Source organism: Thunnus albacares, chromosome 11 (genome assembly GCF_914725855.1).
Source record: "Thunnus albacares chromosome 11, fThuAlb1.1, whole genome shotgun sequence".
Classification (NCBI taxonomy): Eukaryota; Metazoa; Chordata; class Actinopteri; order Scombriformes; family Scombridae; genus Thunnus; species Thunnus albacares.
The window spans coordinates 617,635-645,412 of NC_058116.1; the positions used below are offsets into that span (position 1 = coordinate 617,635).

The window sequence follows — 27,778 nt, forward strand, 5'->3', positions numbered from 1 at the left end:
AAATATGTGGTGAGCCTCTGTCTGAGTTTTGTCTGTCAAACCACCGTTGGCCTTCATCATTGGCCCCTCTCTAATGTCTAAATTATTCATTTAATTATTTCAAGATTTGTTCTCTTCTTAAATCCTTAATCAATTAATTGACTGAATAGTTTGTAGTCACTTGTAGTATATTCATGATTACAACAAGCACAATAATGACACTGACAAACCTGGTTTTGTATTTTTCAGGCACAGCTTGATTGGCTACCAGAGAGGCTAATGCCTCTGCTAAAGTGATGGACACCCTAGGCACTAGGCGCTTGAATCTGAAATATACACACCAACCAAGAAATAACAGATTAACAATGAAGCTGTACTCTTTCTATAATTATGATGTCTTGATCTATTAATTTTCATTAAATGTATACAGTGTATGGCAATTACAGACAGCATTACATTACTGTCATAATCTTACATTAAGTGTAGATGTCTTGGTGTGATGCTGGATCCAAATTTCAACTTTAAGAAACATGTTAAAAAAAACTGTTAAAACAATAAAGTACAACTTTGCAAATTTGAGACATATTAGAAACTGTCTCCTTTGAACACAGCCAAGATATTTATGCATGCTATGATTCTTTCCCATATGTCTTATTGCATCACATGTTGAGGGCAGGCTGGAGAAACAGCCATAAGACCTCTTGAGTCCTTATACAAACAAACTCTAAAAACTCTTGACAAAAAGCCAATGCCTTTCCATCACTGTAGGGTACTGGAGAAATACAATTAATAATATTTTAAATGGTTTGGTCCCTCCTCCACTATGTGACTTTGCATACACTTGCTCAGTAAATTCTATTAGATCCTCCAGAATATCCTCTATACAAGATTGTACCATGCCATTTTGTCACACTGCATTTCGGAAGTCAGCTTTCTGTGTGAAAACCACAACTCAGTGGAACGCCCTACCTGATGACATGAAGAAGTGTAGTTCTATCAATACATTCAAGGCCAAATTAAAAAATCAACTAAAGACAAATCTGTGTGACCACTGAGTCTAGTTTACATTATGAATTTTCAATTGACATTGTGGGTGTATGTGATGTGCTGTTGTGTGTAGCTTTGTATTTTGTATGGTGTGTTCTTTGTGGGGTTTTTTTGTTTGTTTGTTTTTTTTTGCTTTGTACTGTTGTTGTGCTGTTGTATGTTTTGATTGTAATGGACTTTTTGTGTGAAATTATGTGTGAATTAGAGAGCTTTAGAGGTATTTGTAGGTGTGTTTGAATTCAAGATAGAGCCTTATTTATGTGACTCAGCGCAAATATGACGTCTCCAGCTCTTGTTGGCAGTGTATTTTCTAGCTGTAATGTGTGACCTACTCTGTGACCCAACTCTTGCTGTTCTTTTGCACGATCTCTTTATTGCTGCACACTTCCTGTCATGTGGGTGGAGTTTCTACGTTCATCTAACTCAACTGTCAACCACAGAGGAGAGCTGCAGTTGCATCTTCCTGATTCTGGTAAGTGTGCTTCTGTAAAGAAATAGTTTGTTTTTGTAAAGAAACAGCTTCTTGACTCTTCTCATGCTCTCCACCTTTAAGTTTTGATAATCTTACATGAGAAGCTGGTAGTCTTGTGTTTCAAATTAAGGTTGATGAAAGAAAACTTTGTTTTACATAATCAGATATTATATGATGCACTATTATTTCATACTATTTTTTTTCATAGTATTAGAAGTCTCATAGTATCGTGAGTCACTGAAGTCAGGCTGCTAGAATTAAGAGTAGCTGCACCACTGATTTGTGAGAAAATGGGAATTTATAATAAGTTAAATGAGGAAGACAAACTTCCTGTTTCTCGTTGCTTGTTTCTGAGAGGAATTAACTACTAACGGACGCATTTTCATGAACTGAATTTTCCATTTACTTTATAAATCCAGAACTATGTAATTACATTATGTGAATTTCACTTTTTAAACTCAATTTTATGTCAGCTAAATGTGTTGCTATTCCATGTACAAGAGAAAATCATTTCTCCTACATCATATCATATTACTTGTCCAAATGAGCTGCTAACAAGCAAAAACATCAATAGTGGTCATTGTGTATACACATAGTCACCTGTTTTCATGTTAAGTGACAAACTATGATGTAGTTTATTAACGCTATGAATTTAAGTTCATCAATATAAATATGAAGTAATGAAGGACGACTTAGTTACTTCTCAGTTTGATGTATCACTTTACTTGAGGGAGTATAAAAATAGTAACTAATGTTTAAGTAGTTAGCAATGAATAAGTAGTTACTAGTTTTGTGCCGCTCAGCATCTGGAATTAATCAGGAACGACTCATGAAGAAAGTGGCCAGTGATATTTATGAACTAAATATTACCTAATTATTAATTAGTCTAGTCAAGTCTGTTATTTAGTAACTCACCATTATCTACTATAAAGGCCTCAATTAATCGATTATCAAGTCATGCGTAATTAGTTCTTCACTTGTAACGTAATAAATACTCATAATTTATATTCATAACAACTTATTGTAGTAAGTGATACTGACCTAACCATATCAACCCTAGTATCTCTTTAATCTTTGCCCCTCAGATAGTATCTCTTGACTCATGAAAAAACAGAAAGGCATCTTAATATATTTGTTTTTTGAAAACTCACTAAAGAAGCAGTTGCTTCTTGTAAAATTACAATTTGTGCATTGAGTACAATATACAACCAGTGGTGAAGTTTTCAGGTCTTTTATTTAAGGCTCAGCTGCTGTCACCATTTTGGTCTCTCAAAACCACACCTGGTAAAAACAGAAATAAAAATGGTGTTGTAACTTTTAACTCCTCCCATACTGTATGTAAGCTCACTGGATGGTTTTAGCCCTTTAACATCCATCTAAATTAAAATAAATTGCCAATTTTTGATCGTTTGGACCTTGCAATGACCTGGAACATTTCATTTCAAGAATTTATTCAACTGGCATCATACCTGGATTATTTTTGACAGGGCATTCTGTTTAAAAATAACCACCCTGAAATATAGAAATGTAATCTGTTACTTCATATCTTTCATATTCATGTAACATTTCATAGCACTAGCATCCCATGGTTGGAACAGTCTGTGGTAAATATTGTTTATAAGTAATTGAATTTTGATCTTTTCTCTTGTCTTGTGCGATATTTAATGTGTTATTTTTATTTTTATATTTTAAGTCCATATATTTTAATCTTCTCTGCTTCTTCACTGTCTTGAAGGATAGGATTGCAATTTTGCAATTTCAAGTCTGTCTTAAAACAACAGTCAGGTGCCCATATCAACATTGAAAGAGATTTTTCTCCTCCAAATGTGCTCTTAATGTAAGTCATTTTGTGCAAAAATGCTTTTAATGGGTGTATCTGAAGCTTAGTTGTAAGTGCATTATAAAGGGATCTTCTCTTGGCCAGTACAAGCAGGAGGAAGGATTACAGCAACTATTTTTGGCAAATTGAGGAACTCTGCAGAAAGTCCCTGTCCGGGAGGACTTTGTCTTAGAATGAGTAAATTACAAAAGCCTGTTGACCATGAGGGCTTGAACTACCAAATGTTTTACTGCATCATTACACTTTTTGCCTGAGACATCTGGCCCAGTGGATGTGTCCCCCTGAACAAGCACCACCATGGTATAACACAGAGAGCTATATATGTAATCCTCTCCCTCTGGTCAGTTACCTCTCAACTGTCCGATCTGCTGAATATAAATTATATCCTATTATCGCACATCTGAAGTGGGTTTGGGACAGATTATCAACGCAGTTTGACTTGAGACCATATCTAAATACCTTATCACATTTGTGGTTATACCCTAAACTCTGCATCAGTAATTCCTCATTTATATGGAGTCTTTGGTTATATTGTGGCATTAAGACGGTGGGTGATTTATATAATAATAATACTCTAAGGCCTTTTGCGGATCTTTGTCAAGAATATAGTTTACCTGCTAATCAATCATGGCGATAGATTCAAATTCGTAGTCTTTTATTGTATACATTTGGAACTAATGTTGCATTTTATGATGCATTTTATGAGTAAATGTGGTTTTACAGACAAATATATTATTATTACTATTATTATCATTATTATTATTTCAGTATTATTATTATTATCTTATTATTAATCATTAAGATAGTTTTATTACAGGTGCTAACAGTCTCTAGATTTTTTCTTGTGAGTTGTACAAAGCAATGTACACAGAATACTGTCGAAAGAATATAGGTACATACAAGATAGATATATTCTGCTTTCTCATGAGCACTTTTCAGCCTGAGTCAAAAAGCGGAAATGTACTGATGACCCAACCCTGTGGTGTTGCTTTCTACCTTTTATGGTGTTGATAGTGTTGACACAGTGTGCAACACAAGCCTCCGTTTACAGGAAACCATTGTATTCATATGACGAGTGCATTGACTTGATGATTAGTCAATCATTATTGGTTAACCAACTTTTTCCATGCCCTAGTACACATCTCGTTCAGTCTGTAGGGTTTTTGTTTTTTTCATGAAGTCAGACAGCCGGTGTATTTGGATGAATGCTGTCACACTGTCAATGTGCACCATTTTATACAAGTTTATGATTCATAACCAACTCTTATTGGAAATTCTATTTCAGCTTGTTAGCATTTTAGTATGGCCAGACTTAAATGTGGCCACAGTTAGTAATCTTGTTGTCTACATGAATACATGTATATTTCTAATGCACACATTAAAGCTGATATTTCACTCACCTTGTTACTTCCTTGCATCGATTGACTTGCTCCTGAGTGGCCCTAGATGTGTTCACAAACAAGATCTCCTTCAGATACATAATCTATGAGAAAGCAATTAAAAATCATAATCAACCCCTCATACACCAGGGGCCTCATTTATTGAAGTATGCCTTGAAAGAGTTCTACATCTGTGTGTAAGAACTGCCAGTATGCACAAGAAAATTGGTAGATAAATTTGTGTTTGCTCTTGCAGTGGCACACACAAGGTTATGCTTTTTATTACAACATATAATATTACATTTTACATTTAAAAAATTGCTACCAGAATGATGCTACATTATGTGCTTAACATTTTGATTACAATACCCAGATAAATACATTATCAATTTTAATTGAAATGTTCTTTAAGACTCCATGGTCTTTTCTAATTAATAACTAATCAATTAATAATTTAACTGCCTGTGTTAACCACTTGAATTGGAGTGTATTTATATTTACAATTGAGGATGTTAAATGTAGGTTTGTACACTTTTTACCAGTGATTTACCAGGTAGTCAGTAATCCAGGAGGTTATGGAGGCATCTACCTCTGAGGCTTCTCTCTCAGCAGTACAGGCTGGATTGTGTTAAAGGCACTGGAGAAATCAAAGAACATGATTCTCACAGTGCTGCCTGTTTTGCCCAGATGAGTTAGGGCTCAATGAAGCAGGTAGATCATGGCATCATCAACTCCAACCTCAGGGTGTTAGACAAATTGCAGCAGGTCCAGAGAGGTGCTCAGTTTAGGTCTGAGATGGGCCAACACCAGTCTATCCAGGACTTTCATTATGTGCGATGTCAGGGAAACCAGTCTGTAGTCATTGAGGGCAGATGAAGATATCCTAAGTTATTTAATTTATTTCCAGGCGTAAATCAAGGATTAATTATTTCTATTTTAAGGGATCCTTGTTTCATAGTTTTTCATACATGTTTTTTTTTTTTTTTTGTCATCAGGAAATGGATCAGTGTTTGTTAATTCATCTGCTCCTGTTGATGGCTAGCAATGGTAAGTTTTAAAAAGTCAACATTACATTATTTATTTGCAAAACTATTAAGGTCAACTAATCAATATTTGTTATATTAATGAATCAATGAATGAAATGATTATGTGTAATGCAAAGGGGGTCAATAGTAGTAACAAAACTTTATTAATAAGGAATGCTCAAGCCAAAAGGTCATTCAGTTTCAGTTGCAGTTAGTCCAGTTAGTCCTAAACCGTTTTTTGTACCAGGCTATAAACATGTTTATTTCTGCTGTAAAATTGGGCATTTTAACATGGGGGTCTATGTGGATTGACTCGCTTTTGGAGCCAGCCTCAAGTGGCCATTTAAGGAACTGCAGTTGTTGGCACTTCCGCATTGGCTTAATTTTTCAGCCCTGGAGGTTGCTGCTTGGTTCCCATACAGATGCAAATTATTGGAAGAGTCCCTGCCACTGCAAGAGGAGCTGAACAGATGGGACAATGTTCATATCAAAAATTTACCAGAAGCAATTGAGGGACCCAACGCTTTGTCCTTCCTCATCTCAACACCTCCCAAATGGTTCCCTACATGGGCAGAGGGAAAGATGGAGGTGATGAGAGCACAAAGAATTGGTCCTGAATGCACCAGTGGACCACCACGTGCCCTCATCTTAAAATTGCTCCGCTTCACAGACCGGGACCTAATCCATAAAGCTGCTAGAGAATCTCCGCTTATACTATAACTATACAGTGAAATGGCACCATGCTTTTTCCGGAACAGTGGAGACGGCCAGGAAACAAGGCTACAAACCATTTCTACTCTACCCTGCCAAGCTTAAACTGTCCCATGAATCAGAGGTGCACATCTTTGGCACCAGTAAGGAAGCCGAAGATTTTCGTCATACACAGTAGCCTAATCAGTCGCAACCCACTGGACTACCAGTATGTTTGTGTTCATCAATGACTATTAAAGTGAATACAAAATTAAATCACATAATATGACCACATATAGCTGTGTGTCACACATGCAATGATCTATCTCTTCACATTATACAGCATCTGCCCTGATGAGGACCCTGTGAGGTCAAAAGGAGTCAGTGTTTTAAACCATTATGTTCAACTTAGTAAAGGCTTTTACTATAACTATCTCTCTAAGGAATTTTATCTTTTCTGAAAAACGTCAAGCTAAGGGACAAATTTGGATGACAACACAAAATTTAGTTTCGATCCAATACCAAGAAGGGCCAGTAGCAGCAATATGTTTTACTATTAACAGCAGCTAATTAACTATCATGTAGGGGTGAGCCATACAGTATGTCGTCATTTACTATGAAGTGAATACATCTTTATTAGGTTACCTCTGAATAGATTTTTATTACCACTCAGTGATTTGCCAAACATTGCATTTCTTTTTACTAATCTCTGTTATTTACTATATCCCATAAATATTAAAACACAAGGCAGATTATCATGGTGAATAACAAATATTCACTGTGTGAATTTTTTAACTAATTACGTGAACTCTGCACACGTACACGCAACAGCAGCAGAGAAACAAACATTGCAGATTGTGCCCAGAGCGTGATCTAAAGTGAGACAGGTCTGGTCAAAACAGGACTTAATATTGGTTTTATAGATACCACAGTTGTTTATCTGCCCACCCCTACAAAAAACATTTCTATACAAGGTCGACATAAAGAAAATAGATTAGAATTATGTGTCCACCGCACATTATTCCAATTTATGAATATTTTTGAATACAGTGTGTGTTTTTCTGTCCAGGATTATGTCAAAAAGAGGAAGTCTGCTCAAAGTCTGTGATCAACTCCTGTAGTGACTGTATCAGATCTGGGCCATACTGTGTGTGGTGCCAACAGCTGGTAAGAAACACAGTTCATGGTCCATGGATGTTCCCATGCTGTATCTGTATAGCTGTAAATATTTATGTTTTTATGTATCTATGTGTAAATACAATGAGTAAGTCACAAGGAATCATTTTATTATCTGGATATAGAGTACATGAAGTCCACAAGTCTCAAGGTTTAACTGGGAATCCACATAGACAGCAGATGAGAAAGCATTCTATCTGTTCAATCCACACCAACTCCAACCTGTGTTTAGACGTCTCTGTCCACAGAACCAGCTGTCTGTCAGCAGCAGCTCCAGATAAGCTGAGAGGACAGAGTCAAACTCACTCAATCAATATAGATACCCTTAATAAATTCAGAACGTGTAAACAGCAGGAGATTTGTGTTATTTAAACAGATTTCTGTAGAGACTATACTACTATACGCTTTACTAAACATGCCAGAGGAGGAAAATATTTGATTTGGAGCATGAAAAAAAGGCAAGGGGTTCGTCTCCCAGAGTCAGTGTGGATCGAAACATTTAATAAAATGGAAGCAGATCTGTTTCGTGAGATGTGTGAGTGATGGATGTCAAAAATGCTTCTAAAAATGCTTTTTATGTGGATTCATCATAAGTGTTAAGGGAAATTCTAGTATTTTTCAATCTGAACCCTATTTTCCCATCATTCTGGGTGTAAGTGACTAATGGGGACAGAAATCTTTAGCATTGGTACTGTACTGAGCGAGAGCACTTAAACTGGCAACTGCGAAACAGGCTGCAATGTAATCCTTGGGGGCAACTTTTTAGATTCCTTGTATTTTCAACCAAGGTGAAAGTCAGCCTCATACATGTGAACAAACTGGCATGTGTGGACGAATATGTTTCGGTTAGCTGGCAAGCTGCCCTGGATATATCCCTATGCAGTTAACCATAATGCTGCTACAGGTGGCTAGTTCCTGTGTTTACGTTCATTGTCAGACACTTATAATAAAAATCTGACCCTATCAGTGGCAAAAACAAGCACTTTTAGTGGACATACTTTGACAAGCACAATTGCCCCCAAGGATTACATTGCAGCTCATTTTGCAGCTGCCAGCTGATTACCAGACCAATTTCAAATTTCTTGTCACCCTCAGTCACTTAGACTCAAAATGATGGGAAAATAGAGTCCAGGTTGAAAAAATACTGGAATTTCCCTTTAAGTTTGAACTCATAGCTAGCAAATGTTATTATAAGTTCTGTACTTCAGATCATCTCATGACTTAAACTTCAAGCAACCATTTTGAGACTATTCACAAGAACAATGTCAGCATTGGGCATTTGTTCAAATGCTCTAAACAGCAGGTGTACTGCCTGTCCATTGGGCTGGTTGGCTCCATGACATGGTCACATTTCCATTCGTGACACAAATAGCAGAAACTTTATCTGAAATTAAATTTCCAGATTTCCAGATCCATCATTGTTATATAAAACCAATAGATAGCATATTGTTTGATACTCTTCCTAATAACTAAGAATATCTCTTGACAACCATAACACAGACAGCAGTCTTAACAGACTTGACCTCTGCTGGTTTACTACACTGATTTGTTTGACTGTTGCTGTAAAGAACCAAATTATGGCAATTTAGTCTTTAGAATTCAAATCTAGTTAATCTTGTTGAGCACTATGCTTAATCAAGAGTATTTACCGTTTCTATACACCACCCTGGTACTACTGTACCAGAAATTCTCCAGCACTGGTTGGGCCAATGTAGAGAGAACGAGGCCTTTATCTGGAAAAGGCTTATAATAGACACAGACCTATTCATAATTTCTCCTATTACTTGGTTAAACTGAACTCGATTTCCTCCATGTTTACTTGATGTCTTGATAAGAATACATTTCCACATTCCATCAGTACAACAACAGAATCATGTCATACTCACCACTGTGCTGCACTAACTAAATTCAAGAGATACTAATCACTAATTATTTCTATTTACTTACTTTGTTGTTTTTGGATTGCTGTTAAGCTACTGTCAATGACACAAAACACACCCTGCATAGATGGATGTAGAATTACTGCTGTGGGAAAATAAATTATACCTAATTTACTATGTGAGCTATCATACTACAGGTATTACTTGAGACTTTTACTTGAGAATTTACAGTATGCTCAAACCTCATGCAAGGGAGTAATAATAGCAATGATATATGCAGATGCAGATAAGTGAACCTAGTATAAACATCAAATTCTTATCTCTTTAATGTCTTTTATTTTTGCAATCCCTTTGAACAGAATTTCACCAAAGCAGGTGAGCAGGAAGCAGCACGCTGTGACACCCGGGCTCAGTTGCTGGAGAGAGGCTGCGAGGAGGAAGATATCATCTCCCCTGAGAACAATATAAACACTGTCAAGAATGATCCTCTGACCACGTCATTTGACAAGCAGGAGCCTGTCCAGCTGAGTCCACAGAAGATTAGGCTGAAATTGCGACCTGGTGAGTTTGATTTCCGGATTAGAGTAAAAATGGGAGCAGCTGTGTGTTCCAAGGTTATTATCTGGATTTGGCTGGAATTGGAATTGGACTGGGTAAGGGGTAATAATTTCCAAAATCTGAGGAGTGTTGAATCAAGGGCAACTGTACTTAGTTGTAGATCATTGAAGACAAAGTTCACCTTTCATCCAAGGGGCGTCTTCATTTCTATCTGACTGGTGGAGAGATGAGGTATCAAAGACCTTGATAACGACCCCACAGAAGTTAAATACCTGGGACTCCCCATCAATTCAGTTAGAACTGAAGAAGCCCCTTGGATGAGAGGAGAAACATCTTCATGTATCTATAGCCAAGTCCAGTTGCCCTTGATTCAACCTTCCTTGGATAACCATGGCCTGAATGATTGAGAATCTTCACAGACAAATTCCAAAATATTTTTTTATATTTACACTATATTTTCACTATATTTTCATGTCATATTATGACATGAATATGAGCATGGTTGTTTTTCTTCCTTGTTTTATTTCTTTTTTCACTTGTTTGTTTCTTCTCTGTGATTACAGGGCTTCCTTCCTCATTCAATGTGTCTTTTAAAAGAGTTCAGGGTTATCCAGTTGATCTCTACTACCTGATGGACCTGTCTTACTCCATGAAAGATGACTTGGAAAATGTCAAAGAGTTGGGACAAGATCTTTTTAAAGCTCTGAAAACCATTACTGACTATGCAGAAATAGGTAATGAGATTGCAATCTTAATCTGACAATTTGACTTGTCTAAAATACCGATTTTAGACAATATACAAATATATTATTTAGTAATACTGTAGAGTGCAGCCATAACTTACGGTGGAGTTATTTTGTACATACCATGTATCAATAAATACCTACTGCTTACCATTATTGAGACATACTGTAAGTAGGTACAAGGAAAGAAGACAAGAAATTTGTGTTTAAGAGAAACTTAAAATAGATTACAGCAAAAGCATTAAAAAAAACCCAACTAATCAGTGTAATAGTTATAGGGTATGTTTGTAGTGTTACTCAGTAACAAGAGAGGAAAAGTGGAGAAAGTCTCTGTATTGAAATTAGTTATGGTATTGATATACTTACATTGTAATACATTTTAAATTATAGGTTACTGTAATTATATATGTATATGTTAAAAATATATGTTTTTAGATTTATGGCAAAACAACTTTGTACAAAGTATTTACAAAAAAATACAGGCTGTTGGGCCTTGGCTACAAGTTTGGCTATCAGCAATAATGAATGATTATCAAGATAATTATTAATTATTAAAATCAATAAAATTATTAATAAGAATGAATAATAACGGGCACCATCCTGGAGTCAGGGAAAAAGATGCCCAATTCAGTCTCGAAGTGTACTAATCTATCAATTTGGAACTTTGATTAATAATTAACTTAATAACTATAAACAAAATTACCATATCAATACCTAGTTAAGGTTGAGGGATTTGGGAGTTCTTTGCAGAGCAGAGGTTGGCAAAACTCATTCTTGTGCAACATAAGACTGACAACAGGTTTATCCAAAAGCATTTATTTAACAAACAGGTAAAAGAACAAAACACAATACTAGTCAAGCTAAGTGTACCTATATACAAGTGTGAGTGTGTGTGTGGGGAGGACAATGGCAAGATGGCTGCAGTCACCTGGTGACTGAGCACATGGCATGCCGACAATTTGGCTGACAAAGGGAACTACAGAGATAAAAGGCCAGACCATGTGGTGTCTTGAACCACATGTCCTGCCTGAACCAAAGTTTGCAAAACTGGGTTTTAAACCTCTTAACTGTGTGGTTCTCTATTCAAGACCAATTGATGTAGGATCAAGGTGCCAGGTTAGGAAGAGGTTAGTTGCATGCAAGGCCTAGTTACTGGGTGTAACATGTGTTAAGAATGCTAACATTAACTTAGTGTGGCTATGTAATAACCTGACTATGAACAACAGGGACATCACAACAATAGTTCAATGAATAGCCTTAACCAAATCAATACATGTACAGTACATCGATTAAGTTAAACATTCTTGCTTAGCTGTGCTATGCTTCACTATATGTTGCTAGGCTGTGCCCAGTTGTTACCAGTCCATGAAGAAAGAGATGCTTTGTGGTGTTCTGCTTCTTAGCTGGTGAATCCGTGGAAGAGACAGGCTGAGAAGAGTTTGGCTCCAAAGCTAAAAGAATGCAGGATTTGCTGTGTGGGTCTGGTGCTCCCATTGTGCAGTTCAGAGGGCCCAGGTCCAGTCCTTTGTATAGAGTTAGTGGCAAGCTAACTCTGTTTCGTGGCTCCTGTACTTGTTAAACCAGCCAGCAGACTTGTGTGATAGCTGCTGGCACTGGAAAACTTAGTTTCTGAGTCTTAGGCAGGCTCTCGCGTCTTCTGCTGTAAAGAAAGAGTTCTATGTGTGTCTGCTGTGAGTAGGCCACACAAGAGAGCAGAGAGCTGCTGGGGAGAAAAAAGAGCTGAGAGCTGCTCTTTCAGCAGTTGGAGGTGAAAAAAGCAAGGAGCTGCTCCAGCCACAGCTGGAGGAGAAAAGAGGAAGTTAAGAGGGGGATCTCTAGTTTTGATAACCTGGATCCATGGGTGGAGTTTCTTGAGGACTCCTGCTGTTTCTAGTCTTGAAACATGTGGTCAGCTAGTGAGACCCAACAAGGTTATATTCTATAACAGAATTGCCCATTATTACAGTATGTTATTCCTTTGTACACCTCTGAAATGTCTGATAAACCTTTCAAGTGGTGTTACCTTAAAAATAAAAAAACAAGACCAAGGAACTAATTGCTGTTTCTCTAACTACAGGGTTTGGTGCGTTTGTTGATAAGACAGTCCTTCCTTACACTAACACCAACAAGGAGAAACTGCAGAAACCATGTGATGAGAATGACCAGCAGTGTCAGGCTGCCTTTGGCTACAGACATGTGCTTAGTATGACATCAAGTCAGGAAAAGTTCGAGACAAAAGTGAGAGAGCAATTCATTTCTGGGAATTTGGACTCTCCTGAAGGGAGTCTTGATGCCATGATGCAGGCTGCTGTATGTGGGGTAAGGACTCAACCAAACACATAACTATAAACTGTAAGTAACACAAAGAAGTAGCAGTACTGCTAACTACTAACATTCATTCAAACTCACAGGCTACATCTTTAACAGGCTGTATAAGTTTAAAGGGCATAACTCAACAATTTTTGGACAATAAAGTTAAAATTAGATTGACATTGCCACACCATTTACTGTGCCTCTCCTCCCACTGGATGTACAGCGAATTATCAAGATAACAAACCAGTGCAGTTGGGGAAACGACCTCAGTGCACCCTCAAAAAACAAAAACAAAAACAAAAAAACCCCAAAAACAAAAAACAAACAAAAAAAACCAGTTTGCCAGTGCCACAATGCATTCTGCACTAAAATGGGGCCTATAAAGTCAGTCAACAGAATTTTCTCTTTCTCCATAGGTGCTCCATGATGCAGAATGACAATTGCCAAAACTGTCCAGTCAATAAGACTTTATGTCAACAACTCTTGGTTCATTTGTCATAATATAATATATAATACAATACAATAAAATACAATACAACACAACACAACATAATATAATAATAAGTGTGAACACGAACAGGGCCAGAGCTAAAAGGCGACATTTTTTTCCTTGGTCTTTACAAACTGAGCTGAACTACAGGTTTAAAAGCACCCTATTGTCTCAATTTGTGAAGGCCCTCTGTAGCCTTGGCTGGCAAATTATTGTACAGTGTCCTGATTGGCTGGAAAACAAACATACTATATGGACAGTAGTCAAGCATATAGACTCCATTGGATGGTTTAGCCTGTGTTAAAGAAACAAAGGACATAACATTAAAACTAAAAATTGACAAAATAAATGAATCAATTTATGCAAAAAAAAAAAAGAATTAGGAGCCCATTCTGACCAAAGGATGTCGCTGTCAAATATTCACTATCAACATATTTCACTTCACAAAACAATATCTGCTCTTGGCTGCTAAGTATTTTTTATGATTCTGTTTATGCAACTCAAAGCTTGAATAAGGTATGGGTAAAATGGTGGCCTTGGTTGAATTATTGAAATGGTCAACGCTGACATGAAATACAACAAGGGCCTATTATATTCTACTGTAATCTATATTTTTATTCAAACCAATACACAATCTTTCCCTAACCTTAACCAAAACTGCATCTGGGACAGAACGTGAACACTGGTCTCCGGCTTTTGTACTCCCAACCATTCACCATGACTTCCTCTCTACAGCAAAAGAATTACAACACACTCCTGACAGCAATTATGTATACTTCAACTAAGCAATTTAGTGGGATATAAAGGTTGACAAGCATGATCACAGTTTTTTTAAACCAGTAAATTAAAAGTTACTTTCAACTGAGCATTTTAGGCTTTCTTGCCAAAATGGTCCCTAACACATATTGTTGCTTAGGAAAAAATAGGTTGGAGGAACAGCAGCACTCGGCTGATTGTGCTGACCACTGATGCTGGGTTCCACATGGCCGGAGATGGAAAATTAGCCGGTATACTGGAGCCAAATGATGAAGACTGCCACATGAAAGACAACCTTTATGCCAAGAGCAGTGAGATGGTATGTGTGGGATCACATAAGGGAATGCATTGTTATCGTAACTGATAGGAATGATGGGCAAAACTATGAAAATAGACCCAAGTTGGAACCACCGTCATCACTGACTTATTGTCACAACACTGATTCCAAAAACAGTTTTCTTGCAAATCCACAGCCGGGGAGTTTTTTTTTTTTTTTCAGGGGTCAATATATCAAATGGTCATTTAAGAGGCGTAACATGGACGTCATAACATCAGATTTACAAACTTTCACTGATTTCACTAATTGTTGTGTGCAGGATTACCCATCTGTTGGACAACTAGCTACGCAGTTGGAGAAAAACAATATTCAGCCAATATTTGCAGTGACAAAAAATGTGGAGACAGTGTACAAGGTAAATACCAATAGTTTTTGTACCTATTTTTATATATAGAGTACACACTGTAATCTTGTGAAATGATTTTTGAATCTTGTGTTTTATCCCAGCAACTCTCTGAAATGATTCCAAAATCTGAGGTGGGAGTTCTGTCATCAGATTCTAAAAATGTTGTTGACTTGATTAAAAGCGCCTACAATGTAAGTTGTCAGTCGCCATTGAAAAATGTGGCTACCTCTCTCCTTTTATGTATTTGTAAAACTGTCATTTGAGACCAATACATTTTTTGCTATTTCTGTCTCTATCATATCTCACAACCCTCTCATATGTGTAATCCATGACAGAGATTGTCCTCCAAAGTAACTGTGACCCATGACAATCTCCCTGACAATGTAAGAGTTGTCTACACCCCAATATGTGCTCATCCAGGACCACCACAGCACAGCGAGGGGATATGTGACGAAGTCCCTGAAAACCACCTGGTCAGTCCTTTTTTTCTGTTTTTTAAATATATCATGGTGATGTTTATATATAAGTGCACACAGTTCTTGTTATATCAATTTCAGGCTTTAACATTGTATTGGGTGCTCCTCATGTCTGTGTCCATATTGCACTTCTCATTAAAAAAGCCATCCATCCACTTCCCCCTGCTTATCTTGGTCCAAGTCATGGACTCACCAGACTTAGTAAGGTAGCCCAGACATCCATCTCCCTCGACACTTTCCCCACGTCAGGTGGGATGTGTAATCACTTTGTGTCTCCTCCCAGTTGGACATGCTCAAAGTATTTCTAAAGTGAGGTGGCATGGAGGCATCATATTCAAATGCCCGAACAACCTCAACTGGCTCCTTTCAGTATCATTTATCTTTAAAGATGAGCCTAGCCATGCTGTGAAGGACACTTATTTCAGCCACTCATTCTTTTGGTCATTACCCAAAGCTCATAATCATGAGTCAGGGTTGGAAAATAGATGAACCAGTAAATCAAGAACTTAGCCTTCAGGCTCAGCTCCCTCTTTTCTACAACCGTCTAGTACAATTCAGGCTTTAATGCTGATGTGGTATCAATCCGCCTATCAATGTTGTATTCCATCTTACCCTTATTTGTTAACAAAACCCCAAGATACTTGAATTCCTGAGGTAGTAACTCACTCCCAACTCAAAAGGAGCAATCTGGCCACCATCCATTCTGGAGGAATACCATGACCTCAGACTTGGAGACGCTGACTCAGTCTTATCCAATCTACTTTACACCCAACTGCAAACCATCAGTGCAATGCCATGCGTGTTAGAGGTCACAGTCAAATGAATCCAGCAGAATCACATCATATGCAAAAAGCAGAAATGCACCCTTCTGTGAGATCAACTTTCATTGAGGATATGCTTAACGTCCTCCAAATGGCCAGTAATTATCCCAGCACCTTAGTGATAAAATTTTAGTATTGTAGAGTCACTATTGTACTAAGCTAATGTTAGTAGCTCCACATGCACAGCAAGGTGTTAATCCCAGGTCCTTGAGATTTGTGGTGAGCCTGGAGGGAACTATGGTGTTGAATGCTGAACTGTAGTCAATGAGCAGTAATCTCTAATAGCTCCCTTTCTTGTCTAGGTGAGATAGGGTGGTGTGAAGGATCTATGCTGTGGCTGCCATATTGGTCCAGTCTGTTCAGCCCTCTGAATGTATATTGTGGGAAGAGGTCTATACGCTCTCATAGCTATATAATTCACAGAATTGTCAATCGATGTGTAATACAGAATATTTAATACTTAATCAGAGGTGATGGTTTTCATACCAAAACACTTCTATAATAATTCTAACAGTAGGCTAATATTACTACAACAAATTAAAGTTAAGCCTATGTTTTGTAATTATTTTAGAAGTATATTCTGATTTCATATTGTGTTGGTATATGGCTACCATGATTATTTATAGAATAGAGACTCAATACTAAAGACTGGGGACAGGGAAAATCAGGAGGGCCAACCACAAAGAGCCAACCAAAAAGACAGTTGGTTCCATTACATACAGTATTTTTCTAAAATAGGCAACAACTTGTTAAATCAAGTTTTTAAGTAACATTATAGGCACCAAAGCAAACAAACTGAAAAGAATTACACCACATAGAGGGGATGTCAAAGTCTGGCACACTGCAGACACACACATGCACAAAGACAGCTAGCAGACAAACGCAGCAGCATTAACATTAAACCATACACTACATACGTAGAGATAAAACGGCAGCAGAACACAAGCCATAAAAATCTAAATCAATGAGCCTACTGGACACAATAACAGCCTGGCGCTACTGCCAAATAACCACACAGTCACACAGCAGCAGCTGATTTAAACACACCTACTGGGGTGTTTAATTTAAATAGTTTATAGTTATTAGCATTATTACATTTCCATTATCCCAAGTATTTACTTTGCTCTTGTTAAAATCACCAAAAGTAACAGAAACAGACATGGTTCTTAGACATCTATTATCAGTGCAATATCTAAGACCCATTTACCACCAAAATACCAACAACTCGCTTTGTGCTGCTTCATTTGAATGAACTTCCCACCTGTTTGTGCCTCTCCTCCCACCTGTACACCGTCTACTCTGCCCTAGGCATCTAAATACCACATAGAAAGGCAAAGTGAGTCAGGAAGGTCAGGAAACTGCCAGAGTGCTGCTTGTGCTGGTGATTGCGTCTCCTATTCTTGCAAGGGTAAAAAGCTGGTCCACTGTTCCGTGGCAAGGACAGAATCTGCTTTGCACATCCTGAATCTGAGGTTACGCAATCAGTAGAGCTCACTATACTCTGCAAAGGGTGGCAAGGCAGCAGGGATTGATTAGATTCGTCCTTAGAAGCAAAAGTCTCTGAACACTGTAGGATTGTTTTGGTTGACTTGCCTCCTCAATGTTGCGTAGAGGTTGAGTACCAAAAAAAAAGGAATCAAAAGGTGCACTGCAAATTTTGGTATATCACATTGCTCAGCCTCCCAAGGAAAGTTAAAGCCATGGTGCTGGAAAACAGGATCCAAGCCACTGTTGCACCTCAGATTCAGGAAGAGTTGGAAAGGATAGGTTTGAGGCATGCATGTTACCACAAGCGGGGATCAAGAATGTGAAACTCTCATTTTGACCCAACTTCTTAGTTTATTATATGTTTAAAGTGTTCTATGGAATGTATTTCTCTTCTGTATGACATCCCAAACCTAATTGCACTCTCCAGATTTCCTTTAAAGTCACTGTGACAGCAAACGAATGTATGGAGGACAAGTCTTTCACTATCAGACCACTGGGCATTAAAGACACATTGACAGTGACCTTGTCTACAAACTGTGAGTGTGAATGTAAAACTCACAATGACAAACGTGAGTCGCAACACTGCAAAAGCGAGGGAAGTATCAAGTGTGGTATTTGCAGGTAAGTGTTACAAATCCTACATCATGACTGTGACAGTGAGTTGGCATGCACTGGAACCAAATAGTTTTGGTCACCTACACTTACAAGAATAGTTTTATATTTTGAAAAATATGCTAATTTGCTTTCTTGGATTCTGTGTCTAGTTTGATTAATCTGTAAGCAGCAACTGGTGACATTAAGGAGAGTTGTGTGGATTAATTAAAAAATGGAAAATCTGTGAAGGTGACAGAAGAGAAAATTGTTTTTGGCTTTCAGAAATGATTGAAGAAATGTTCTATTAAAAATGCATCATAGAGGGAGGGATGCTGGTAAAACAGGCTAGCTCTTTACAGTTTTATTGTTACAGTTTATAGGGTTTTTTTGCTAGTTTTTAAGATTTTTACATACTCTCGAATTTCTTCTTATTCAGCTGCAAAGAGGGCTTTGTCGGACAGTTCTGCGAGTGCTCCATTAATGAGAGAGAGGAGCGCGCCAGGCGATCATCCTGTCAGAGGCAAAATGGCACTGAGTGTGAGGGTCGAGGAGACTGTGTGTGTGGCAGGTGTAAGTGCCACACCACAGAGAGTGGAAAGAGTTACCATGGTGACTACTGTGAATGCGACGATGAACACTGTGAGAAGTTCCAGAATAAACTATGTGGAGGTACAGTTTCAGTCATTTCAAATAATTTGCATTGTTTGATTAAATAAAGAGTGGATCTGCATGTTTAATCTGCAAATGTTACAGCGAAGTAACTGATGTTCTTCATTATGGTTTACTGATACAAGTATTTCTCACCAAAACACATGTGGCCTCACGCAAGAACCACTCATACGAACAAATTCATTCTTAAGAGAAAATCTGTGGCATTCATCACCTTTTTCGTACTTAGGTACCTGTTGTATGAGTCATGACCAGAGAGTCTCTGCCTTTCTTTACAAAGGGAGAAACACTTATTTAACTTCAGATTAACGTCTTTATACTAATGAATTATAATTTGGAGGATTTGTTGGAAAAATGAGTTAATATTAGCCATTGGCTTTATTATTGTGTGTTAGTGAAAGTCTTTCAAGTCGTTCTTCGAGTTGCTTCATTTTTTCTTCACTGTCAACATTTTCCACCAGCATTAGAAACTTGGAGAAAACAGCAAGACAGACTGACCAAGCACAGCACAGTTCTTTCAGTCTCCATAGTGCATGTCAGCCAAGACCTTTAATTATGAATCTTCATTTTCAAAGCTATCTGCCAATGTTGCAGTTTGTTCAGAGTCTACTGCTGACTAGATATACTGTTCCCACTGTTCATATGTTTAATTACACCTTGCAGATGCTTGGCATTAATTTCTGATGTTTCTCATAATCATCCTTCAATGGGAATGTGGGATATGCAGGTGGTACCATACACATGTAAAATTGTAGTTCAAATCATTCTAACTCTCCTTTCCATTGCTCACAACTTGTAGGAAACGGTAAATGCAACTGTGGTAAATGTGAATGCGACGAAGGCTTTGAGGGTTCAGCCTGTCAGTGTAAGGTGTCTACGGAGGGCTGTCTTACCATTAACAACACTGTGTGCTATGGCCGAGGGAGCTGCAAGTGTAACCGCTGTGAGTGTAACGAGGGATACCAGCGTCCACGATGTCAGACATGCCTGGGCTGCCCTGACCCTTGCCAGACCAAAATGTAAGTAGTCCAAATGTAACCCAAAGTTCAGAATGTGATCATAAACAAATAAAAAATTAGCAATTTAAGGAGCTCCATCACTGTCTGTGCTGAGATCAAAAGACTTGACACTTGACACTGCTATTAATCTTGTTTTCAGGAACTGCATTGAATGCCTTGGCTTCAACTCAGGTCCCTTCCAAAAAAACTGCAGTGTGGCTTGCAGCAAGAACATTTATCATCGGATGGTAGACAAGTTTACCATGTCAAGCAAGCAGTGCCAGCAGAAGGACACGGAAGGTTGCTGGGTTAAATTTAAACTGGAACAGTTGGTTGGGGAGGATAACTATGAGGCTGAAATTCTGAATCAGAGAGGTAAGCTGCAAATTAAATACAGTAAGTTCTTCAGAGATGACAAATTCTTAAATTTAAGACCAATTTCACCGTTTCAGTGCAGTTTTCTGTGGTTCCACAATTTGTAAACATAAACAAGTCATGCTAGCAGCTCTGTGAGGCTGTCCTTCAGCATAGCACTGAGCTAAATGCTAATATCAGCATGCTAATATGCTAACAATGATGATGGTAACATGCTGATATTAAGCAGGTATAATGTTTACCATATTCACCATCTTAAGCTCTCAACATGGTCTGCGAAGCGACCTGCATGTTTTCAACTTGCTTTTTGTTTTCCTCAATTTCATAAACACATCACATTGAAAATTTTGACCTGACAATGGCACTAGATGAAAAGAGTAACCAATGGTGTTATAATTCATCCTGAAGGGAAGCTGAATGTCTGCATCAAAGTTACTACAAGGAATTATTTTCATTTTGTGTTGATTTTAGTGGCCCCTTTGGACAAAAGCGGTAGTGTTTACCCATAACGAAGATCGCATTTTCCATGAGCACCACCACCTCGTGTCATAAAGATCTTGGCTAGCGAGTGCATTTGTTTTGGAAGCGAGTGAAAGAAAGACGCTACTTATTTTTAATACTGTTTTTCTTTTGTAAACACAGCTGTTTGCAGGATGCATAGCAATGAGGCAATCTATCAATTTGTGGCTATGTAAGATTAATAATTGTAATATGACGATGGTGAAACAAAGTAAACTTTGTTTTCGTACTGTTCATACACCTAGGTTACAAGGTGTAAGGCATTCACAGCAAATCTGCTTTAGAATGTAACTACTGTGAAACAATGAGAAAATAACGTTTTATTTCTCAGATTTACTCCTTTGTTCTTGCTACACCGTTGCTCCCTCTCTTCATTCACTCTCTAGCTTGCTCGACCACTGTTGCTGTCTGTCTTGTGCTATCAGCTCACTCGCACACTCTTTCTTTTTCTCTTGTCTTTTTTTAAAATGATTCGGGAAGCTGACAACAAGTCTAACTTCACTTTCAACCAAGTGGGTAGCTCTCGGTCTGAAAAGTGAAGCCAATGCGGAAGTGCCTTAAACCTGCATTCTTTCTAATGGCCATCAGGGGGCGACTCCACTGGCTGCAAAAATAAGTCTGATTGTATGGAAGTCTATGAGAAAATGACCCTACTTCTCACTTGATTGATGATCCCAGTAAACACTTTCCTAATGAATTTATGGTCTCAATCGCTAGTATCAGGTCTTCTTCAATACATCATGATGTTCATTTTGTAAATTGTGGCCCCATTTAGAGTGAAATAGATGATAAAGCAGCGTATGCTTTAGGGCGTGGCTACGTTGTAATTGACAAGTCGCTACCAACGTTGATTACGTAACATAACCATGTCGTAACCAGATTCACAGAGTATAGGCTTATCTGCTGCTATTTCACAGTGTGTTTTCAGTTCATGAAAATTAATTGCAACAAGAAGAGAACTCTCTTTATACATCCATGCACTCAAGGCTTCAAAACAGCAGTTCACAACCCAATGAGTGACGTCACAGTGACTACGTTCATATTTTTTTACAGTCTATGCTTTCAACATTATCAATCAAAGAGAATATCCTCCCCTTGTCCTAGTACTTGTACTCCCTCATGCTACAATGCCACAATGCTACATGTAATGTAAAATAGGCTCTTCCGGTCTGCGTGCCATAAATTGCTTTGTCTGATGTCATGGGGAATCTGACCCATGGCAGGCATTTAAAATGACCGTATAGAAACAGCCAATCTTCTCGCTGATGGTCTTGTTTGCTTATGTAGGTCATATAGAGGCATCAGAGGCATCATGAGACTGTTTCATAACCAGTTGAAAGTTGTGGAGGCATTTTGAATGTAAACCTCATAGTGGTGCCCGAGAAAAGGTCAGGGAATCACCATAGCAATTAGGATTCATGCCATGTCACTAGCGTGGCTAAAAAAGTCAGCAGACATCCACTTAGCTATATTTCATTTTTTTCTCTAGTTTGTCTTTTTGGATGTGTATACCTTCTGTACTTTATTCCTCTACCCCCAGACTGTCCGGAACCACCCAGTGTTACAGCTATCATCGGAGGCTCCATCGCGGGTGTGGCTCTCATTGGCATCCTGCTGCTCCTGATTATCAAGTTCTTAATCTACATGAAGGATATGAAAGAGTTCAAGAAATTTGAAAATGAAAAGAAGAAATCTAAGTGGGCAGAGGTGAGACAACTTATTTTGATGTCATTTTTTTATTATCACAGCTAACAAAAATAAAAACTAGAAATAATTACATTTTAAGATTTTTTTTTCTTTTATAGTGTTGTTGTTTTTGTTATAATCTATTGTTTGTTGTTAAGCACCTCCTCTCATGTTTGAATGACAAGCTACTTGATCAACTCTCTAGAAAAACATGATTCTGGAGTACAGCAGTTTAGGTTGAAGGCCAGTGTTAAGTGCTATTCAGTGCATGTGTCTATATGTATGCATGTATGTTTGTCCTTTGTGTATCTCAAACACCATTCATCCTATGTACTTCATACCTAATGGATGTATTGCTGGGGACCTAAGGAAGTGCAGTGTTGAGTGTGAAGTTCTTTGGATGAGCAGTTCTTGAGAAATATATAAAAAATACATGGTAAACAATGTTAATATGCTCCCTCCTCTGCCCGTGGAGTCAATGAGTGGAAATACAGACATTATAGACAAAGCACAAATCTTTTGAGTAAACATACCCACTCAAATGAGAAAAGAACATTCATTTACTATTGGAGTACTTAGCCTATTATTTATAGCATCTGTATATAATAGAATGTTAGCTTCTTTCAAGTTATTGGTATATATACTGATTCACACCTCACATCAACTGTACTAATTTTTCTATGCATTGAAGCAGTGGTGGAGGCCAAGCAACAGGCATGTTTTGAACAGGCACTGCTCTAATAACTATAATTATACAGTGCTATTAGCAGATTATAACTCGTTATAAGTATGTTTTTAGGCATCATAGACATGGGCTTCATAGAAAGTGTTACTTTTATGCATTTGCATCAGGTTTAAATTAGAGACAGGCCTTTATTTCAAAATGTCCTTGTATTTTTAGTAAGAAGCTTCCCTTTTTCTGAAATGTTCATCTTTTAACTTGCTGATGATGCAAAGTCAAGACTTCCTCTTTCATTTTTACTTGGGGCATTTTTCAGCTGTTTTTGGGGTAGTTGTGCCAAGCCATGCTGTGAGCACTGGAGTCAAGCTGGCACACTGCCAGTGTTTTTCCATTACACAGGGTAAAAGAAGTTGTTTAGCTGCTGGAGGTGTGCTGTTTGCAGAAAATGCAGTTAGAGCCTCTTATCTGCAGCTCTTCATCAAACATCTCACTGTGGCTATTTTTGCTTGTACTGTTCCTCCTAGAATTATCTCTAATGATCCGCTGAACAAATAGCTCCAAATATCTCCAGATCATGTTGTGTCCAGCTATTTTTATTGAAGAACAGCGCTGCTGACAAATATGAATATTAATATGAAGCAGCAAAAGAAGGAACTGTTGAGTTTTCATCAGCAGTAACTTAACACAACTATCATGGCTCTCAATTTTATCAGTCAATCAATTTTTATTTATATAGCGCCAAATCTTTTCACATAGAGCAGGTGTAGACCGTTCTCTTTAATATACAGAGACCCAACAATTCCCCCATGAGCAAGCACTTGGTGACAACGGCAAGAAAAAAAAACTCTTTAACAGGTAGAAACCTCAAGCAGAAACCGGCTTTTGGTGGGCAGCCATCTGCTTTGACCGGTTGGGTTGAGAGAGAGAAAGAAGGGGGCGGGGGGCACAAAAACCTCCGGGGAAGAAGCCAAGTTAGTAACATGAATTGATGGTTCATGAATGCATACAGATGGAGAGGAGGGGTAGGAGAGAGGAGCTCAGTGCATCATGGGAAGTCCCCAGGCAGTCTAGACCTATAGCAGCATAACTAAGGGCTGATCCAAGTTTTAAGCCTACTCTTAGACGTAGAGAGGGTGTCTGCCCCCCGGACCGAATCTGGAATATGGTTCCACAGGAGAGGAGCCTGATAGCTGAGGGCTCTGCCTCACATTCTACTTCTGAAGACTGTAGGAACCACCAGTAAGCCTGCATTCTGGGAGCGCAGTGTTCTAGTGGTTTAATACAGTACTATGAGCTCTTCAAGATATGATGGTGCCTGACCATTAAGGGCCTTGTAAGTTAGGAGAGGGATTTTAAATTCTATTCTAGATTTTACAAGAAGCCAATGCAGCAAAGCTAAAATGGGGGAAATATGATCTCTTTTTCTAGTTTTTGTTAGTACATGACCAGCTGGAGAGTCTTTGGAGACTTGTTAGGGCAGCCTGATTAATAAGGAATTGCAATAATCCAGCCTAGACGTAACAAATACGTGGACTAGTTTTAGTTTTTCTGCATCTTTTTGGGACAGGATGTGCCTGATTTTTGCAATATTATGTAAGTGAAAAAAGGCAGTCCTTGAAATTTGATTTATGTGGGAGTTACAGGACATATCCTGATCAAAGATAACTCCCAGATTCCTTACGGTGGTGCTGGAGGCCGGGGTAATGCCATCCAGAGTACCTATATCATTAGATAATGTGTTTCTAAGGTGTTAAATGCCAAGCACAATAACTTCAGTTTTATCTGAGTTTAGTAGTAGAAAATTGCAGGTCATCCAGGTCTTTATGTCCTTAAGGCATGCTTGGAGTTTGTTTAACTGATTGGTTTCATCAGGCTTCATTGATAAATATAATTGGGTATCATCTGCATAACAATGAAAATTTATGGAGTGTTTCCTAATAATATTACCTAAAGGAAGCATATACAAGGTGAATAGTATTGGTCCAAGTACAGAACCTTGTGGAACTCCGTGTCTAACTTTTGCCTTAATGGCATGCCCTGCTGTGAGGCTGTAGTGGAGATACATTCCATTTTGGGTTGGCTTGGCTGGGTGCAGCTAAAGCAGACCAACCTGGGCTAGTGGAAAAACCCTATTGGATACTTGTCTTGATAAATTCAGTATATAGTACATTTCCAGACACTAATTCCATAAGTAGGCTACAACAGAGTCATGTCATACTCACCATGTCATACATCACCACCGCTGATTTTTAGTTCTACTTTGCGATTTTTGCTCAGTTTGTAATTGCTCTATATGAAACTCAACACTCAACCTTCACAGACTTTAAAGCTTTGCATAATGGGTCTGTCCAAATACTCACATTTGAGGTATTTGCAACTAGTCAAAACAGAGCAATACAGTAGTACTGATAAAATTAGTGCTATGGAAATATACATTATTTTCAAGTTGCCATATGGTCATTATGGAACAGATAATAGCTATGCTTTGAGATTTCCATTTTAAATACTAGTTTGTATCAGATAATTTACAGTGCTCTTCCTAGATTGTGGATATGACCACATGCACAGCACTTGAGGGGTCTGTCTACAAGGACCCAGTGTCCTTTTACAATTTGCTTTTTCCACATTATGTGAAATCTTTAACTTCAGTGACTTAAAGACATGATTTAAAAAATCATCAGAAATGGAAACACAGTAATCATCAGGCTTTCTCTGTTAACAGGCTGACAACCCACTGTTCCAGAATGCCACCACCACCGTGACCAACCCAACCTTCACTGGAGAATGAGTATTTACCCTGCAGCAAAGCATTCATACAGCAAACACAGCTGTGGAAAGAGTTCAGTGCAAACCTGTGTATCTGAATTATGTAATGCTTATTTGTAATGCTTATATTTTATTGTAATGCTTATATATTATTGGCAAATGTTACTGCTTTCCATTTTCATGTTCACAGATTTATTTACTGGCATTAATGCTGACTTGTCTACCAAGGCCTTTCCTACTGATGAATTACTATCCAAAGATGCATTGTATTACCCTGCTTATTTCCAAATGATGCACATTTTTCCTCATTGCTTGTAATAATGAGATAACATTATAGTAAGCTATTTTAAGAAGTAAGATGAGATTGAAATATAGTGTGGCTTATAATATACACAATATATACAGTGGGAGAATTTAGAATGGTGCAGAATATAATAATAGCATACACTGAATGTATCATGTAAGTTGCTTTTCTGTTGATATGGCACATTCTTTTACTGATTTCCATAATGATTCCTTCTAAAGTGTGTTTAAAATGCTATATGAATTGGAGCTAAAACCAATGAATAAAGATCAAAGTTAAACATTTCCACAATTTATTCTTATTTTATGTAAGTGACATATATAAGATTGTTTCAAAGATTTTTGGCCATTAGGGAGTAGAAAAGGCTGTGAACATTTAACTCTTTTAGTCATAAAGTTTTAAGTTTAGTTTTCGGCAAATAGTTTTGGTCTCCACCAACTCCTGAGAAAAATGTCTGGTACCAGCGACCCGAAGCAAGGAGGAAGATGATGATGAGACCTTGATGATTCTGCATGACTGAAGAATAATATGGACATACCCAAACATTTTATGGTGGTTAGACTCTGGGCCAATTTCATTCACTTTGTCTGGGACTGTCTATTAGCAAGCAAAACAGTAATATCAACTGAGCTTCATTCTTGACCTTAGAAATAGCAGTTAACAAAACCATTTTGCCTCAAGATCCATTTAATTGTTTTTCTGGAGCTATCTTTTTCTATCTTTCTCTGAAGTTATCTTCATCAGCAGACTGAGTATATTCACTGAGTTTTTTGAGAATATTAAAGTCCTTGCACACAGGTACACAGAAAACACAGTTTTCTGTTACAGGGGTCTGTACAAGATAAGAGGATAAAGGACCCAAATGCAGAGACTGAGGCAGGACAGGTTGATTAAAGCATTTTACTAACTCAGTGTTGAAATTAACAGGGTTACAGTCAGGCAGTCCAAACAAGCCAACAAATCCAGAGGGGCAAGGCAGACAGATAGGTCAGCCTGATAGTAGCTGTCAGGCAGGAAATCAAGAACAGGTACATGATCAGATTAAGGTGATTGGAACACAAAGGCACACAGCACCACTGATGATCTTGCCAAGAGTGCATGAACCTTGGCAGGTATATAATACTGGGGCTGATGAGATAATAAGAGGCAGGTAAGAATGATTGTGTTTATAGTAGTTCCCTTTGACCACACTCAGAGGTGTTAAAAGCCAGTTGTCATAGTGACATATAATTCGACTTGCCCTAACAGGCAAAACAAAGTTAACAGAATGTAATATGAGTGAGTTAGTGTAATGTGCTATCTGTCACAAACTGACTTGGGGATATGATGAAAATAACTTAGATATAATAAAAAACAGTCATCAAATACA

General features: G+C 38.0%; 1 protein-coding gene across 1 annotated transcript; it reads left to right on the plus strand.

Moving 5' to 3' along the window:
* Positions 1–1,442: 1,442 nt before the first annotated feature.
* itgb2 (integrin, beta 2) lies at positions 1,443–26,693 on the plus strand. Its single transcript, XM_044366023.1, has 16 exons — positions 1,443–1,498; positions 5,713–5,764; positions 7,502–7,599; positions 9,848–10,049; positions 10,610–10,780; positions 12,867–13,108; positions 14,509–14,667; positions 14,945–15,040; positions 15,133–15,222; positions 15,367–15,504; positions 18,244–18,437; positions 18,847–19,079; positions 19,879–20,098; positions 20,238–20,452; positions 22,512–22,678; positions 26,062–26,693. The coding sequence occupies exons 2-16, from the start codon at positions 5,716–5,718 to the stop codon at positions 26,125–26,127; spliced, it is 2,340 nt and encodes a 779-aa protein (XP_044221958.1). The 5' UTR covers positions 1,443–1,498; positions 5,713–5,715; the 3' UTR covers positions 26,128–26,693.
* Positions 26,694–27,778: the final 1,085 nt, after the last annotated feature.

What these genes read in the sequence shown, in the direction of transcription:
- itgb2 (XM_044366023.1), top strand. Translation starts at nt 5,716, where the DNA reads ATGGATCAGTGTTTGTTAATTCATCTGCTCCTGTTGATGGCTAGCAAT. An exon ending in ATCAAGTGTGGTATTTGCAG is followed by an intron (nt 18,438 to 18,846) that starts GTAAGTGTTACA and finishes CTTCTTATTCAG; the next exon opens with CTGCAAAGAGGGCTTTGTCG. An exon ending in TGAAATTCTGAATCAGAGAG is followed by an intron (nt 20,453 to 22,511) that starts GTAAGCTGCAAA and finishes CTCTACCCCCAG; the next exon opens with ACTGTCCGGAACCACCCAGT.